The sequence below is a fragment of the Sturnira hondurensis genome, unplaced genomic scaffold (assembly GCF_014824575.4).
Source record: "Sturnira hondurensis isolate 20B ecotype Veracruz unplaced genomic scaffold, ASM1482457v3 Scaffold0015509, whole genome shotgun sequence".
NCBI classification, from domain to species: domain Eukaryota; kingdom Metazoa; phylum Chordata; class Mammalia; order Chiroptera; family Phyllostomidae; genus Sturnira; species Sturnira hondurensis.
The window spans coordinates 7841563-7859532 of NW_028088140.1; the positions used below are offsets into that span (position 1 = coordinate 7841563).

At 40.8% G+C, this 17970-nt stretch overlaps 1 protein-coding gene across 1 annotated transcript in view; it reads right to left on the reverse strand.

Moving 5' to 3' along the window:
- Positions 1-2400, reverse strand: part of DYRK4 (dual specificity tyrosine phosphorylation regulated kinase 4) — a 31107-nt gene extending 28707 nt beyond the window's left edge. The window contains exons 1-2 of the mRNA XM_037064627.1: positions 2361-2400; positions 1402-1550 (exon numbers count right to left, since the gene is read on the reverse strand). Coding sequence (XP_036920522.1) covers positions 1402-1550; positions 2361-2400 — 189 coding nt within the window. The remainder of the gene's footprint in view (positions 1-1401; positions 1551-2360) is intronic.
- Positions 2401-17970: the final 15570 nt, after the last annotated feature.

Sequence of the window (17970 nt, forward strand, 5' to 3'; positions counted from 1 at the left end):
GAGGACAGTGAACACTGGACTGTGGAAGGCACTCAAAGCTAAGGTAAGATACATGGTCTCTAGCTTATGGACAACAGCAAACCACTGCCAGTTTGCAAGGTTTGGAGTTACATACACAGAGCAGTATTTCAGAAAGATTCCTCTAGCAGCAATGTGGCATAAAATGATGCTCATTGATATGGACTCTGAAGTAGACTCAGGTCTGGAATCCCCCCTCACTTTCCTCGTTTGTAAAAGGGAGATAGATTTTTGCTCCTTTCTCGTGAAATAGGAAAACCGTGGACTCAATGGAGGATGCACAAGATGGTGTGGAGCCTAAAATGATTAAAGAAGCTGAGAATATTTCATCTGAAAAAGAAAATAAAACTTCTGAGAAGTTAACACTTCTGGTACTGCCAGGCATGTATACTGGGATCAAACAATTAATAAATGGATGGCGGATGGTAGAAACCAGGTTCCTCACTGTTGGTGTGGAAAATTATAGTTAATCAAGGTCAGCATCAATATTACCATGAGATAATGAATTAGAGTTGGAGACATCAGCAAGAACTCATGTTTAACTTAATGTAGATGGCTACGTACAAAAAGAGTTATAGATATATAACGGCTAGTGCTTGAGTGTGGGTGTGTGCAGAGGTTTCTTTGTTCTGTCTGCTGAAAGGTCATAGAGGATGTAATAGCCTAGTAGAAAGAAGCAAACTTAGCACTCATATCTTGGTTTCTGATTCCATTCTCCAGGAAGAGGAACGAAGGCTCCTTGGAGAAATAATCAATCCTAGGACTGGGGCAGGAAATGCACCAGATGAGTCTGGAGCATCTTGTAGTGACAGAAAGTAAAGAAGTGCTCAAAACCCCCACAAAACCCTAAAACCCAAGACTGATGAGAGTGTGTCAAAAAGGCACATGAGCCAACTGAAAGGGCTCCCAAGGGCCAAAGCTGGAACAATTTTAGCAACAAAATAATGTAATATTGGATTCTAACTCAAAGCATAAAATAAATATTCATGAGCCTATACTGATGTAAATAAATGACTTAATAAAGATATACACAGGGGAGAAGACACACACCTCGCATGCAGAAGACTTTCTAACAAATTACATAGACACTCCACCCTGGAGGGGGAGGAGCACATCTCCCATTCTGTAAGCACCAGCTGTGCCTGACAACTGGTTTCCAACGATCACAGCACGGAGAGGGAAAAGCCACACAAACACTGCCTCAGCCAGGTGATCCAGGTCAGCAGCAGCAGTCTAAATAACGTTGACAGAATGTACCATTGGTAGAATTTGATAAAAGTGGTACTTTACCTCAGTGGTCTTCTTCCCAAACCTAGAACCCTAATCTTCTCAAGAGAAAAACAAATTCCCCACTCCCTCAAAAAAAAGCATCCTACAATATACCTGACCAGTATTCCTCAAAACTGTCAGGTCATCAAAAAACAAAAACAAAAAAGGCAGGGTGGAAGAAGCCTGAGAAGCTGTTGGAGCCTCGAGGAAGAAGCTTAAGGGGACGTGAGGACTAAATGCAAAGTGGTATTTTAGATGGAACCCTGGAACGGACAGAGAACATTAGGTTAAAAGTACAGCAATCTGCCTAAAGTATAGAGTCTCCTTAATATTAATGTATCAGTATTTGTTCATTGATTGTAGCTAGTGCACCACACAGATGTCAGATATTAACAATAGGGGAAACTGATGCAGGGCATGGAGTTGTATATGGGTTTCTGCACTACCTTCTCATGACACGATGCAAACTTGCTCCATGGGGTGCAAAGGACAGAATTGGATCAAGTGTGGAGTTTATAAGATGGCTGCTTCTAGTTCGATAGAAAGAAGGGTTTTCTTAAGTTTCGAGCTGTCTATGTGTGAGTCCTTGTGTAGTAGTGAGCTCTTCCAGCACTGGAAGAGCCAGAGTCAGCCTAACGAGCACCTGTGAGAAATATGCACAGAATCAAGGGCTGAGCAAGATATAATCTCCAAAATCAGCCTGCCTATAAAAGCCATTCAAGTGACCCTGGGAATGTGTCTTGAATGCAGCCTTCATCCTCTTCTTGAACCTACGTTGAGAATCATTGTACAGAACAGTGCTCCCCAACCTTTACCACATCATGCCACACATATTATAGAAAATTATAGTTGTACGACAAGCTGGGGCGAAGGAAGAAAGCTCACAGCCAGGTGTTGCCGGCCTAGGGTTCCACCTGCCCAGGCAGGACTAGGCCGCCTTGTGAGCCGGCAGTCTCTGCATCTCTGCATCTCTGCATCTCTGCACACCCACACCCCATGCACAGATGTTGTCACAAACATCTCCCTCGGAGACATGCAACACCCCATAACAAGACGTTATTCTGTGGTAGTACCTCCACGGGGCAGGAAGAAGATGTGAGCTCCTGTACTCATGGTGGTAAAACAGAATTTTTACTTTAAGACAGTGAGTTTCATGCTGCTGTTCTGTGATTCCCTCACTGACCCCCAAGCCAATACAGTAGGAATCTCTTTCAGAGTCTTGGGCTCTGTATCTGAATTCAGACTCCTCCTGTAAAAGGGACTCTCTCTATTCATGGGGTACCTGGCACAGGAGTGACTCCTGTTCTGCCTAAGAACTGAGTACCAAACAGTGGCTGGAGGAAGCCTCTGGAGGGAGTGGAAGCTGAAGAGGCACCAGAGGGGTCCTGGCACCTGTTAGCATGACTTTTGTGTTCATTACAGGTCTGAGGCCCCCTCAACAGCCAGGAGCCAACAGTGAAGCTGATTTATTTTCCACACTTTCTGTACAAACATGTAGTGCTTATAATTTTAAAGTACCATTACTTAAAAACAAAAAATATTGCATCAGAGAACTCTAAATTGTTCCTTGCAGTGTGAGGGTGGGGTGGGGGGTGTGGAAGACAGCAATAACAGCAGGGAACACACTGTCCCTGAGAGCCTGGTTCAGAGAGAATTAGACTTGAGAAGAGGCTGTCAGGAGACCTGGACTCAGCCTCAGAGCACAGACACCGCATGGGCGGGGGCCAGGGAGGGGATCCAAAGAAGAGAGGGAGACCCCTGAGTTCACAAGCAGGCTCCCTCCGGTTGCTCCTGTCCTCTAACACCTAGGTCCACATCCAAATGTCGATTTCCCTTGGGGTCTCCAGCTGTGCTTGTCATGTGGGGTGATAGACCCAGAGTGTTGGGGTGCTGCACTAATGTGCACCAAGTGAGCTGATCGCAGGCCTCCAGCCTCATGTCCTGATCCTGAACCCCCTTTCACCTCTTGTGCCTCTCACACTTCTTTTGCTTTGTTTTGTTTTGTTTGTTTGTTTTTTTCAGGGAAAAAAAAGAGAGAGAGGCAAATTCCATTTCCATCTCACTGGGTTGCAAAAGCCAGCTCACCTTTCTCAAATAGAAGCTGAGTTCAGTTTAAAAGCAGATTCAGAGGAATACAAGAAAGCCCAAACCCAGCTACTCTGCCTCCCCCGCCCCACACACACACCTACATCCCTGGCATTCATGCAAAACAGCTGCAGAGTTGCCAAACTATTTCAGCCACTAGTTCCCATGACTCGAGGGTTCTTTCAGGAACACCTCTTTCCTGCTTCCCCAGCCAGGAGTGCACATGAAACCAAGGAGCTGGGGTGGACCTCGGAGCTGCATTCATTTTTAACCACATTTACTGAGCACATTCAGATGCCAGCAGGCATGTGCTAAGCTTGATCACATGGTCCAGTGGTTTTCAGATTTGCCTGAAGAGCTTTGATAACACAAAATCTCAGATGTGACACTAGACTCTAGTGGTGGAGCCCAGAAACCTTTATTTTTCAAAAAAGTTCCCTGAGCTCTGTGCAGCCAAATTTGGGTGACACAATCTAATGCGGTTCCCTTTTAGAATTAATCTCTTCCACCTCTGAACTTGCTTTTCGTTTATGCCATTGATATTGATGTGTTCATCCTAATTTCTTATGAATTCTTATCTCCCCGCAATGAGATTCTATGGCAACAATTATTAGGCCCTCCACAATACGCCAACCCTCCAGAGTGGTCATCTGGCTGGTTCAGCCAGGGGGCCGTGCAGGGCCTAGCCTGTGTCGATATCCAGGCCATTATCACAAGGATCCAGACTGAGCTGGAGCCCCCTCTAGAGACGATCCTGGATGTGCTGATGTCTCAGGACGGGGACAGGGCCTTCATTTAGTATCATCTCTTCTGCTGCGGTAGCAGGGTAAGCAGCAGGCTGCTTGTAAGGAAGGCAGCCTACTCGTGGGATGTCACAGGGAAGGGTCTTTACTGATAATCTAGGTTAACCCACACAAGCTGGCTGCGGTAAGTGGAACCTCTCACTTGCAGTACTGAGAGTGAGAATGTTTTTACAAACTTGCAAACTGTCACTTACCATTTCTTACCATGAATAGTATAATTGTGTGAGAAAGAAGCTATCCCTTCAAGACTTTTGGGCCTCAGTATCCCTAGTTCAGGTACCTATTGCAATGGTCTCCTAAAAAATTTCTCTGCCCCTCTCCCATTCCCTTCTCCTGTGCCTAAGTGACCTCAGAAATTAACATGAACATCTGATCATGTTGCTTAAATCTCCCCAGTGATGTCTTTGGGGCATAGAAGTACAGGCCTACAAAACCCTTCCAGCTTCATCCCTTGTCACAGCCCTGGCTCTGCCCTTTTAGCCCTGGAAGTTATGAATAACCTGCAGCTTTCAAACACCATGCTATTTCACATGTCAACATTTTTACTCCTTCTCTGTTTCTTGGAATGTTCTTCTGTCACCCCCCCACACACACTTATCAGCACTTCCTCCATTCCAAGCCCCTATAATCCACCTGGTGAATTTGCCCACATTCCAGCCCCAGCCTCTGTCACCATCCCTCTTGCATTTGTAACCCTCTGCTACCCCATGCTTTGTACTAGCTCCAATCACAGCGTCCACAAAAGTTGGTTGTGCAAGGTGTTTTACATCTATCTTCCTCTGCCAGACTATAAGACTCTTTAATAAGAGATCCAAGTCTCATCTCAGAATCCCAAAGCCTCGTGTGGTATCTCACACACAATAGGCACTTAAATATTAGCCAAAGGAAGGAAGGAAAGGAGAGAGACTGAGGGGGCAGGAAACCTTAATACTTGTCCCCAAAGATTTGAGATGAGCTTTGACGCCAGCATCCCCACGGTTTGTAACCCTTTCCTAGTGTGGCCATATCACCATTCCATGTGGCTTCCACTCCCACCAGGGGCCAGTGCTCTCCTGCTCCCTGGCACTTCCTTTGGGAAGGAAAGCTTTCTAACCAGCTAATTCACACAAACCCTATTGGACAGGAGCCCATTCCCATGAGTCTCACTGACATGTCACTTCTATGTCAGAATGGAGGACAAAGGCACATAGAAAAGTGAAATATCCAGTCCCATGTCCTGCATCACTGTCCTCTCCCCGGTGACACTCCACTTCCCCTGCCTTATTTTGCACTCTAATTATGCCAAGCCCCCACCCCGAACATGCACAGTTTACCCACAAGGCCTCCCCTCAAAGGGAGTACATTTGCTGCTGGGAGCTGGATAGTATGGCTGGTCCCTATGTAGGGTTAGTTAGAGCAGGGCCTCGAGACACATAGCCTCAACTTATTACCTTGGGTGGAACCCCGGATGATCTCATTTGTAAAGTTGAGGGGAGAAAGCAACTGGGCTCTCAGCAGGCATCAGAACCACCTGGTCCCCTTCCCCTAGGTCACCCAGCCTTTTCAGAAAGGTACACCTTCATCAGAGTACCCGACTTCAATCCTACCTTACAGGCTAGTTTTTTATTTTTCTCAGCTGGCTCCTCCTTGTCTCTTCCTCCTTCCTGTTAAAAAAAAAATCCCCAAGTGCCTGGTCAAGGTTGGATGGGCAAATAAAGCTCAAGTTCTGTGATATCAAATTATAGTTTCATCCTTGCATGCTCCATAATCCCTTCTCAGAGGCCAGAAAAACAGAGAATTTTAAACAAAACCATTAATGCAGAGAGAGTGTGATAATGAGGAAGAAGAGAAACGCTTGAGAATTCTCTAAAGAACACAACACAGTCACAATTGGGCCCAGCAGAGCACCACATAGAGCTGGGAGAGAGTGGGAGGTGCCCAGGCTCCACACATCCCTACACTACTAAGGCTACACAGACCTTAGACTAATCACAGCTTCTCTCCCTCTGCCTCTTCTAGCTAAGATTCTGCCCTTAAAGCCACTTTACCACATGTGAGAAAGCCCAGGATGCCTAGCCAGAGGGTAGTGTCCTTCTGATTACACTCAAAGCAAAGACTGGCCCCTGCAGACCCATTAGTGAAGTGAATGTGACCAGCCACTTGGGAGGACCAAGTTTTCATCTTGCTGATTCATGACCTCTCTGAGGTTCTGCCCACCAGGCTAGGCCCCTTGTGATGGTGAAGGAAGAAGACCCTGGCCACGCTTAGGGCTTGAGGGAAGAGCCAGAACCTAATCCAGATGCTTGGAATTGCTTTCTATTACATTCAGTGAAAGGTGTTGAGGGAAATACTTCCCGTTCTGGACCTCTGGACACGAAAATCATGGTTCTGGAAGCCACCTTAGGGAACCTGTAGTCAAATGCCTTCACTTGCAGATGGAGAAAGAAAAGTTCACAAGGTATCCAAGTGACCTGTGCAAAAGAATGCAGCAGGAGCAAACCTGAGACTAGAATCTATGCCCACTAGTGGGCATAGCAGGCATAGCAGGCATAGCAAGCCCTTCTACTGCATCACGCTGCATCAGATGATGTGACCTCTTTTACACTCTGCCCTAAAAAATTAGGTGTGAAGGGATTATAAAGCACTTCCCCTCTAATGGTCTCTAATTAAAAATAAGATATGCTTTTATTTGATGTTAACAATAGAAACATTCAGAAAGCAAGCATTTATTCTAAGTTATTTACATAAATTAGACACTAAATTTCCTATAATATGAAGTGGATTTTTGCATCGTGTAAGAGGATTAGAGTAGATGATCTCTAAGGCTGTATTCCCACTGATTTACATTTATTCTACACATGTGTATATGTTGTCCTGTCTGCCTGAAATGTCCTTCCTCCAGCTCACAATGCAGCATCTTGCTTGCCTCCAGTGGGTGCCATGCACTTCGAGAAAATGTGAATTATGAGCCCTATAATTATGTCACTTGATGGGACAATAGCCAAGTGGAACAGTCGTGAAGCATGAAGTTGTTCCTAGGAATTAGCCTATGGCTTAAGAAAGTTTATCTAGGCTCCCAGAGAACTTTACTTCTACCTCAGTGAGTCCACTTGCTTTATTGTCACTTGTCTGTTTGCATGTTTATATTCCCCACCAGACTGTGTATACTAAACAAAGATGTCTATTTCTTATTTCTGCATCCCAGCACCAAAGACAATGCTCAGTTCAAAGTTGACTCTCGATTAGCTCTTGTGGGATAATTTATGAAAGAATTCATCAGTCAAGAGTCTTTAAGGCTTCAAAGGATAGAAAAAAGTACATGGAGTTTGGAGTCAGCTGGACTTTGACTAGAATTCTTGCTCTGCTACTTGCCAGTGGTGTGGCTCTGGCAAGCCATTTGTCTGCTCTCAGGCTGAGGTTTCTTTTCTGCAACAAAAGGCTAGTAACCTTTTTTCAGTAAAATAAAAAACCAAAAGTTACAAAGTATACAAGGGAACAAGGTAAGAATGATCAGAAACTATAAACACCAGAATTAGATTCCCTCTCCCTCAAAAATCCAAATATTGGAAATTATCAAGTAAAAATTACAAAATCATGATGCCTAAAGAAATGGAATTTAACATACAAGTGAAGTGTAAAATACTATGCAAATGACCAGATTTTAAAATAAACAAGTTAAAACTTTGGTAAAGTATATAAAAATTGAAATTTGTAAGTCAATAGGCTTAATAAAAAATTCTACATAGTCAAAGAAAGAATTCGTGAACTGGAGAGATAAGTTTGAAGAAATTATCCAGCAAGCAGCAAAGAGAGATAAAGAGATGGAAAAAAACACATTCAAAAATTAGAAGCATGAACTAGAGTGAAGTCTAACATACATCTAATCAGTTTCAGGAGGAGAGAAAGAATATGGCAGACATAAAGACAAAATGGCTCAAGAGAATTTTTCACAACTGATGAAAGACAAAATTATACCACCATTAGAAGACATGACTGTAGAGTCAAGCACCACAAAATGACAGGGATATGCTCTTAGAAATGTGTCACTAGGCAATCTCGTTGTGTGAACATCATAGACTGCCCTTACACAAACCTACATGTGATAGCCTACCACACACCTTGGCTATAGGGTACAGCTTATTGCTCCTAGGCTAAAAGCCTGTACAGTGTGTTATCATACAAAACAACACTATGTTAAATTAAGCATAAGAGAGAATGATGCAGTCAAGAGATGTGCTAAACACAAGATGTATGAGGCTCTTGCTGATTTAACATGCATACCATTGTACAGCAATTTTTTGTAAGTAGACACAGTACATTCTAAAAAAAACAATAGAAAGTGTAGTAAATATATAAACCTGTAATAGATATTTATTATTGTTATCAAGTACTACTGCTGTACTTAATTGTATGTTCTATACTTTTAAACAACAGCAGGGTTGTTTACAGCAGCAACACGGCAAACGTGAGCAATATATTCTGCTGCAACATTTTGATGGCTATGACATCACTAAATGATAGGAGCTATTCAGCTTCTTTATAACCTTATGGCACCACCATTATTTATGAAGTCTGTGGTTGACCAAAATGTTGTTATGTGGTACATGACTGTATCTTTATGGTTTTGGAATATGGAATGATTTCTTAAGCAAGCAAGAAAGTATATGTCATAAATTTACCTACTTTTAATTGAGTGCTTCTGTTTATCTAAAGTCATTATAGAGCCAAGATTATAGGAAGGTTGCCTTATATAAGATTAATGTATAGTCAGTAGGTTTCCTATATGCTAGCTATGAACAATTGAAATTTGAAACTATAAAAACACCATTTACATTAGCATCCCCAAGAAATCTAAGCAATCTTGAGCTTGGTGAAGAAAAGCACAATTCTGAGAGAAAAAAATTGATGAGTTGAATTTTATTAAATTTAAAAATTCTCTAAAAAAGACACTGTTGAGAGAATGAAAACACAAGCCACAGCTGGGAGAATCTTGAAAAACACATATTGATAAAGGAATTGTATACAAGGAATTCTTCAAATTCACCAGCTGAAAAAAGAATCCAACCTAAAATATATACAAGAGCCATTTTAAAAAAAACTATGAAGTTGTGATGAATGAAATCAAGACTAAATTAATGGATAGATATTCAATGTTGATGGATAGGAAAACTCAATATTGTGAAGATGTCTGTTCTTTTCATCCTGATGTATAGATTCAATGCAATCTCAATCAAATTCTCAGCAAGATAATTTGTAGATATTGCCAAATTGATTACAGGGAGAGACGAGGTCCCAGAATAGGTGACACGTTATTAAAGGAGAACAAAGTTGGAGAACTGACAGTACCTTGCTTTAAGGCTCATCATGAAGCCGGGGGGGGGGGGGGGGAGAGCAATGGGGGAAAATGGTACAGCTGTAATAGAACAACAATAAAAAAGAAGAAAGATTAAAAAAGACCATAAAATAATCAAGAGAGTATGGTATTGGTAAAAGAATATACAGATTAACAAAACAGAATACAGTCCACAAATAGACCCAAGTAAATATAGTTACCTATTTGACAGAGGAGCAAAGGCAATATAATGAACCAAAGGCAATATCTTCAACAAATGGTGCTAGAACAACTAGACATCCATATGCAGACAATGAATCTAGACACAGCTCTTGCACACTATAAATAAAACAAAATGGATGACAGATCTAAAAGCAAAATGAAGAAGTATAAAATCCTAGAAGATAACATAGGAGAAAACCTAGATGGCCTTGAGTATGGTGATGACATTTGAGACACAACACCAAAGCACGACCCATGAAAGAAATGTTGATTAGCTGGACTTCACTGAAGTGAAAATTTTCTTCTCTGTGAAAGACAATCTCGAGAGAATAAGACAAGCCACAGATTGTGAGGTGATATTTGCAAAATACAAATCGGATAAAAGACTATTATCCAAAATATACAAAGAACTCTTAAAAATCATCAATAAAAAAGCAAACAACCTGATTAAAAAATAGGCCAAACACCCCAAAGGACACCTCCCCAAAGAAGATATACAGATACAAAAAGCATATGAAAATATGTTCCACATCATATGTCATCAAGGAAATGAAAACTAAAACAACAATGAGATACCACCACACACCCAGTAGAATGACCACAGTCACTGGAACACTGACAACACCAAATGCTGGTGAGGACGTGGACCAACAAGAACTCTCATTCACTGTTGGTGGGAATGCAAAATGATACATCTACTCAGAGACAGTTCGACAGTTTCTTACAAAACAAAACATACTTTTACCATACAATCAAGCAATCAGGATCCTTGGTATTTACTCAAAGAAGTTGATAACTCATATCTGTAGGATACCAGTTTGTTTTGGCCTGTCGAATGTGACTGAGCTCTGTATGGAAAACCTACAGAAGCGAAGTGGTGGGTAGGAGCCAGATCTTCAAACCAAGTTATCCTGTGGGAATCAGGCCTAGAAAATGCATACAGATTGTTATGGCTTGCTCTTGCTAAAACTCCATCACCCTGGTCTAAAACAACAAATATGTATTGTCTATCTTCAAGGTAATTTCCAAAGCCTTTGTGAGTTCTCCCAAGGACAGAGCTAATCAGCTCATCGCCATTCCCCTCTGCATGTTATTTTCATTTCCTTGATTGTAGCTAAAATGTAGACAATAATATCCTATGTGATAGATAATAAATCTTTCTATGATGTAAGACCCCAGGAAAACAATAAAAGCCTGTCTAGGCAAGGGCCGGGGTGCTCCCCTCTTGAGGGAGTGGCCGAGGCACCATAGGCACTCTCCCCTTAGAGAGAAGTCATGCCTGTTCCCTTTTTCCACACAGGATTGTTGTCACCTGTACATTGATTCTCATTGTCAGCTATAACAGGTGGACTCTGCTGGACAGGGTCCGCTACACATATCCACAAAAATTTTCAAATGAATATTTATAGCATTTTTATTCATAATTGTCAGACTTGGAAGCAACCAAAGATGGTAAATGGATGTATAAATTGGCATATCCAGACAATGGAATATTATTCAACACTATGAAGAAATGAGCTATCAAGCCATGAAAACACATGGAGGAAGCGTAAATGAATATTACTAAATGAAAGTAGTCAGTCTGTAAAAGCTACATACTGCATGATTCCAACTATATGACATTCTGGAAAACCTACAGAGACAGTAAAAAGAATCAGGATTCAAGGAGAGGGGGAAGAGGGATGACTAGGTGAAGCAAAGGGCATTTTTAGGTCAGTAAAGCTACTCTGTATGATACTGTAATGGTGAATACACTATGAATTTGTCAAAACCAAAGAACTGTTCAACAGAAAGCATGAACACTAATATAAACTATGTACCTTAGTTGCTGATAGTGCATTGTTTTACCAATAATAACTACAAGCTAAAATACAAGATGCTACTAATAGGAAAAATTGTGGAGGGTGAAGGGTTTCAAGTAGAAAATATTTGCTATACCTATGACTGGCAAAGGATTAGTAAATTTTTTTAATAGTTTGATTTATTTATAAAGAAATATATGCATATCTTTATATTTATTTACATATTATTTGTTTCTGTATTATTTTTATTTATTTCATATGTTTTATATGTTCTTTGTAGAATTATTTGGTAGAATAATTATTTGTAGAATATATATAAAATATATTCTACAATCAGTAAGAAAAAGACAACACAACAAAAAAATCATCTAAGGGAAAGAAGGCACAATCAGGCACTTCACAGAAGAAGAAACAAATGGCCAACAAACACACAAAAAGAGCTTCAGTACCACTAACAGTCATTTAAAATGCAAATTAAAATACATTAAGGTAGTATTTAGTATCCCATCTACTAAACTGGTAAAATAAAAAGAGCCACACTATATCAAGTGATAAAAAAGATGTGGAACAACTGGAACTCATACATACCACTAGTGGTCAAGTACACTAAGACCAATGTTTCAGAAAACCGTTTGGCGTTATCTGGTAAAGTTAAGCACTGACATGCCCTGGTGCTCAACAATTGCCCTCCTAAGTGTGTACGCTAGAACCCGCTGCATACACACATTAGGAGACACCCAGAACATTCACAGCAGCACCAATTGTAATAGCAAAAATATAAGAAATAAGCCACTCGCCCATCAACTGTTAAACTGGTAAGAAGTCTGGTACACTCATAGAATTGGAGATGGCAGTGAAATTGGTTTGCAAACAGGTCCCCAAGAACAGAGGGGATAGTCATAGTATCTAAAGGGTACAGGCACTGACCGATCAGGAGGGAGGCCTGGTCAAACCAAGGGAAAGTTGTGCCCTGTATGCTAGTTTAGTACTAAGTATGAAAAGCGAGTTAGAGAAGAAAATTGAACAATATGATTCCATGTATATAAAAAGTAAAAACATGCAAAATTAGTCCTGGCTGGTGTGGCTCAATGGATTGAGCACTGGCATGCAAACGAAAGGGGTACTGGTTCAATTCCCAGTCAGGGCACATGCCTGGGTTTCAGGCCACATCCCCAGTTAGGGGCATGCAAGAGGCAACCACGCCTTGATGTTTCTCTCCCTCTTTTTCTCTCTCCCTTCACCTCTGTCTAAAAATAAATAAATAAGATCTTTAAAATACATGCAAAATTAAACAATATATAGTTTAGGAGATTTAGAAACATATAAAGAAAAGCAATGAAATAATGGATGTAAAACTTGGACTTCCAGTCAAAATGGTAGCATAGGCAGACGTGGCTCACCTCTTCACACAACCACATCAAAATTAGATGTAAAGCTCAAGACAGCCACTATCTCAGAAGGGTCAGTGGAAAAGGTGAGATAAGATGGACAGATCCCAGAGTACTTCTTTCTTAAACTCTGTGTTGGATACACACAAGGATGTCATTATTCTTTGTACCTGACACACACACTTAATATTCTTTTATATATACTCAACATTTAATAATAAAAAGCAACTTTTAAAAAGAATTCATGAATTACAAATAAAATCAGAATCCTGATTTCAGCTTTTATTAGCAGAATGAGGTAACTTGCTTACTCTCTTAGGGTCTCAATGTCCTCTATAAAATGGGGTCGATGACCACCTTAATATTGTTGAAAGAAGGAAATGTAAAAAGCTGAATGTATACAGGGGTAGGGATTGTATTTCTAACATCTCATCCCCACTTCCAATGTCAAACAGATGTACTTGTCATGGCCTGAGGAAGCTTTCAATGAAAGTTATCTATTCTCTCTGACTAGTTCTGGGACTCAGAGGTGCTCCCCAATGCCAGCTTCCTCCACACCCTAGTCACAGCAATTGCAGGTAAACTCAAGTCTTTGTTCTCCTCTCTCCAAATTGAGAGCACCAAGGGGAATGCAGAACAAATGAACCAGTACTTACTATGCAGATCTCAGAGGGAAGAGTGGGGCCCTAGGAGAGAATGAGGAAAGTGTGTAAGTGATCTCCCTCAGAACTCCAAATGCACCCCCCAAATAGATATTATATTGCATTATACAGGGTGGGGCAAAGTAGATTTATGCTTGTAAGTATGCAAACAATTTACTCTTGTATTATTCATTATTGTTTTGTTTTCAATATGAACAACTGTAAGCCTCCTTTACTCCACCCTGTATGCCCATTTTTCACTGAGCCACCGATTCTAGATTGACTGCTTGTGGTTAGAGTTTAAATGTTTTAATTCTTAGTTCTATGACCCTTATATGTCTTCTAGTCTGAGCCTTCATTTTGCATTTAAAAGGTGAATTCATTATTATAATTCACCTTTTATAGTGTGTTACAGTAAAAACCTAAACACAACTGGCAATTGGATTCTGTTTTTTGTTCTCTCTTCAGTTATAACTGTGAATTTGATTCCTTTGCAATACCAAATGGACAGATTGCTTGTTTGTTTGTTTGTTTGTTTGTTTGTTTTTCCAGTGGATTAATGATGAGGTACAGAAATGAGAGTGAATGAATGGCTCTCAGCATAAAAGCAGCCGCTATTGATGATGTTGAGCTTTCAACATCTGCCAGGCAGCAAGCCCACGTTCTCTTATTTCATTTAATCAGGAGAGGTAGAGATCACCATTCCAGTTTCGCAGCTAGCAAATAGAAAGATTTAACAACCTAAACAGGGTCTCATAGTGGATGTTTAAGTAGACATCTGTCCCCATGTGATAGAAACTTTTAAAAATAAACTTTCTACTTACAAAAAAATTCCCCCTAGAAATTCTCATTTCACTGGTCTTCAAAGCTTCCCCCAGGTGATTGTAAATATATGATACAGCTAAGGCTGGGGAACTACTGGTTAAGTTAAATCTCAACTCTTGACCACTGAGGAAAATGAGGGCTGGTCATTGCTATTCTCGGTATGCAAATGCACCACCTGGTCTTTCTACAAAGAATCCCAATTTGAAGCCACCTGAGAGGTTCTGTTTTGGTTCTGTTTTGTTCTCCGCTGTACCCTCAGCACCCAGGACAATGCCTGAAACAAGCGGGCACCCAGTATCTGTGCTGTTGTGGAGCTTCCATGTGAGAGCACCTACCTGTAAAAACACACTGTGAGCTACCTGTGTAATGGGAATTTTTCTAGTAGCCACATTAATAAAGTAAGAATAAACAGGTAAAATTAATTTTACTATTATATTGTATTTAATGCACTATATTCAGAACAGTGTAGTAACACATAATCAATGTACAATGATTTTGTAAAATATTGAAGTATTAACATACTATAAAATCCACCAAGTTACAAACAATTATCAATAAAATATTTTACATTCATTTTTTCACACCAATATTTGACATGTGATATGTTTTTTTAACTATTGCCTTTTTATTTCTTGATTTTAGAGGAAGAGTAAGGGAGAGAGATGACAGTAACCGCTGTCCCTCTCTTCCGAACATCCACAGCTCAGCTCCGCCATGTGCTCCAAATGGGGAGCGAACCTAACCCCTTGGCGCAACAGCGGGACAGTCGAACCAACTGAGCTTCCCAGGCAGGGCAAGATGTGGTGTGTATTTTTCACCTACAGCTCACTCCACACCTCCATTTGGACTACCTTCCTGTCAGGGGCTTCATGGCCTCATGTGGCCAGTAGCTGCAGTATTGAATGCACAGTGCAGTTCTCGAGGGTGAGAACAATAAACACTTAAACAAACAAATAATATAATTAGAAAGTGTGGCGAGGGAAGGCCTGTCTAAGGAGATGGCATTCAGCAATTGAATGATTTAAAGGGGAGAAAAGAGAAATAACAGGAGTACCTAAACTTCCAGTGCTGAAAAGAGAAATCTTGTTTATCTATATATTTTTTAGAAAATGTATCTCAGGCACACTTTCAGGTACACGGTGTAGCACTTACTCACTGATTGTCAGGGAAACAATAAAGTAGCATCCTACGTTAACAGAGCTTTCTCCCCCAGGCCGCTCCCAGGTTCTTCTCTTGAGATGGCCGAACCTGAGACCCTGCAGCTCTGCTAGCTCCTCCAGTCCCAGAAAACAACTGGCTGTGAGGCAACCGTTTTCTCTGAATAGAGTAGCAGTAGAGCCAAAAATCCTCCAACTTAACTGAGCTTCGAAAGAGGGCATGTTTCTTTTTTTTTTAATTTTTATTTAACTTTTGTTCAAGTACAGTTTTCTTTCTTGTATTCCCAGCCCTGCCCCCCCAGTGCTCTACACCTCCCTCTCATCTCCGCCCCCCACCTTAGTTATTGTTCATGTGAGCCCTTCCCCTTTTCCCCTGTGATTCTCTCCCCTCTCCCCTCTGGACCCTGTCAGCACCTTCTGTATTTCAGGGTCTTTGGTTACATTTTGCTTGCTTGTTTGTTTTGTTGCTTAGATTCCTGTTAAAGGTGATATCATATTGTATTTGTCTTTCACTGCCTGGCTTATTTCGCTCAGCACAATGCTTTTCAGTTCCATCCATGATGTTGCAAAGGGTAGGAGCTCCTTCTTCCTTTCTGCAGCATAGAATTCCATTGTGTAAATGTACCATAGTTTTTTGATCCAGTCATTGACTGATGGGCATCTAGGTTGCTTCCAACTCTTGGCTATCGTAAATTGTGCCACTATGAACATTGGGGTGCATAGGTTCTTTTGGATTGGTGCTTCAGGGTTCTTAGGATATACTCCTAACAGTGGAATTGCTGGGTCAAAAGGCACGTCCATTTTTAGTTTTCTTAGAAAATTCCATACTGTTTTCCATAGTGGTTGTACCTGTCTGCAATCCCACCAACAGTGAACTAGGGTCCCCTTTTCCCCACAACCTCTCCAACACTTGTTGTTTGTTTCTTTGTTTATGAAGAGACACTTCGCCAAGGAGGACATGCAGAGGATCCAGAGACACATGAAAAGATGCTCGATATCACTAGCTATCAGAGAGATGCAACTCAAAACCACAATGAGATATCACTTAACACCAGTCAGAATGGCTACCATAAACGAGGGTATGTTTCCTAAACTACAATATGAGAGCATTTTCCTGAAGGGCAGAGAGGCCCTGTGTGATTGAGGGCCTCTGTGCGAGTCTTGTGGTCCTTGACAGCAAGTCAAGGATTGGGACTCTCCATACACGGCAGACACAAAGGACTTTGGTAAATGGATCTTTAATTTTTTACAATGTTTTAGACAAGTGGATAGGAGTAGTTTAAAAGAATACTATACTACCGTATGCTATACATACTATTCTATTAATATAATTGTGTTACTATTACACATATTAGTAATCATATTACTACTTAATACTATATTAAAACCTGTTCTCCTAAAGCCAGGTGAAATCAATTAATAAAAGTAACATTTTAAAGATTCCCTTAGCTGAGCTACTACAAAAAATCATAGAGGTGGCAAACACAAGGCCCATGGGCCAAACCCAGTCCTCCACCTTGATTTATCCAGCCCAGCACCTTGTTTCTACCTGGTGGCAGTGCCAAACTCCTTGCCACTAGTTAAGGAGTAGTCACATTTCTAAAGTCCTAAAATTACATTCGGCCCTTTAAAAGCAACTATGAGGCTGATGAGGCCCCCAGTGAAAATGAGTTTGACACCCCTCATATCGAAAATACTTAAATATTTAATTATTATTACAAATATACTTATAACATATTAAACAACATGAAATCAATTATTATTAAGTTATTTAAATATCTAAAATAATATTTTCNTTGTTTCTACCTGGTGGCAGTGCCAAACTCCTTGCCCCTAGTTAAGGAGTACTCACATTTCTAAAGTCCTAAAATTACATTCAGCCCTTTAAAAGCAACTATGAGGCTGATGAGGCCCCCAGTGAAAATGAGTTTGACACCCCTCATATCGAAAATACTTAAATATTTAATTATTATTACAAATATACTTATAACATATTAAACAACATGAAATCAATTATTATTAAGTTATTTAAATATCTAAAATAATATTTTCAACACCTGTTTGGGAGTTGATATGCTCAGATCCATAGACCTCCCATCATTAGTCACTTTTAGGTTAAGGAGTTAAAACTACTCTTTTCATCCTCCAGTTAATATAACTACCCACTGAAACTCAAACTTTCATGTTCTGGGGACAGTTACTGCCTTGTTTGCATCTCCTCACTTAAAAGTCTGTTCACGCCCTGGCTGGTGTAGCTCAGTGGATTGAGCACGGGCCTGCGAACCAGACGATCGTGGTTCGATTCCCAGTCAGGGCACATGCCTGGGTTGCAGGCCAGTTCCTGGCAGGGGCCAGTTCCCAGCAGGGGATGCACAAGAAGCAACCATACATTGATGTTTCTCTTCCTCTCTCTTCCCGTTCCCCTCTAAAGATAAATAAATAAAATATA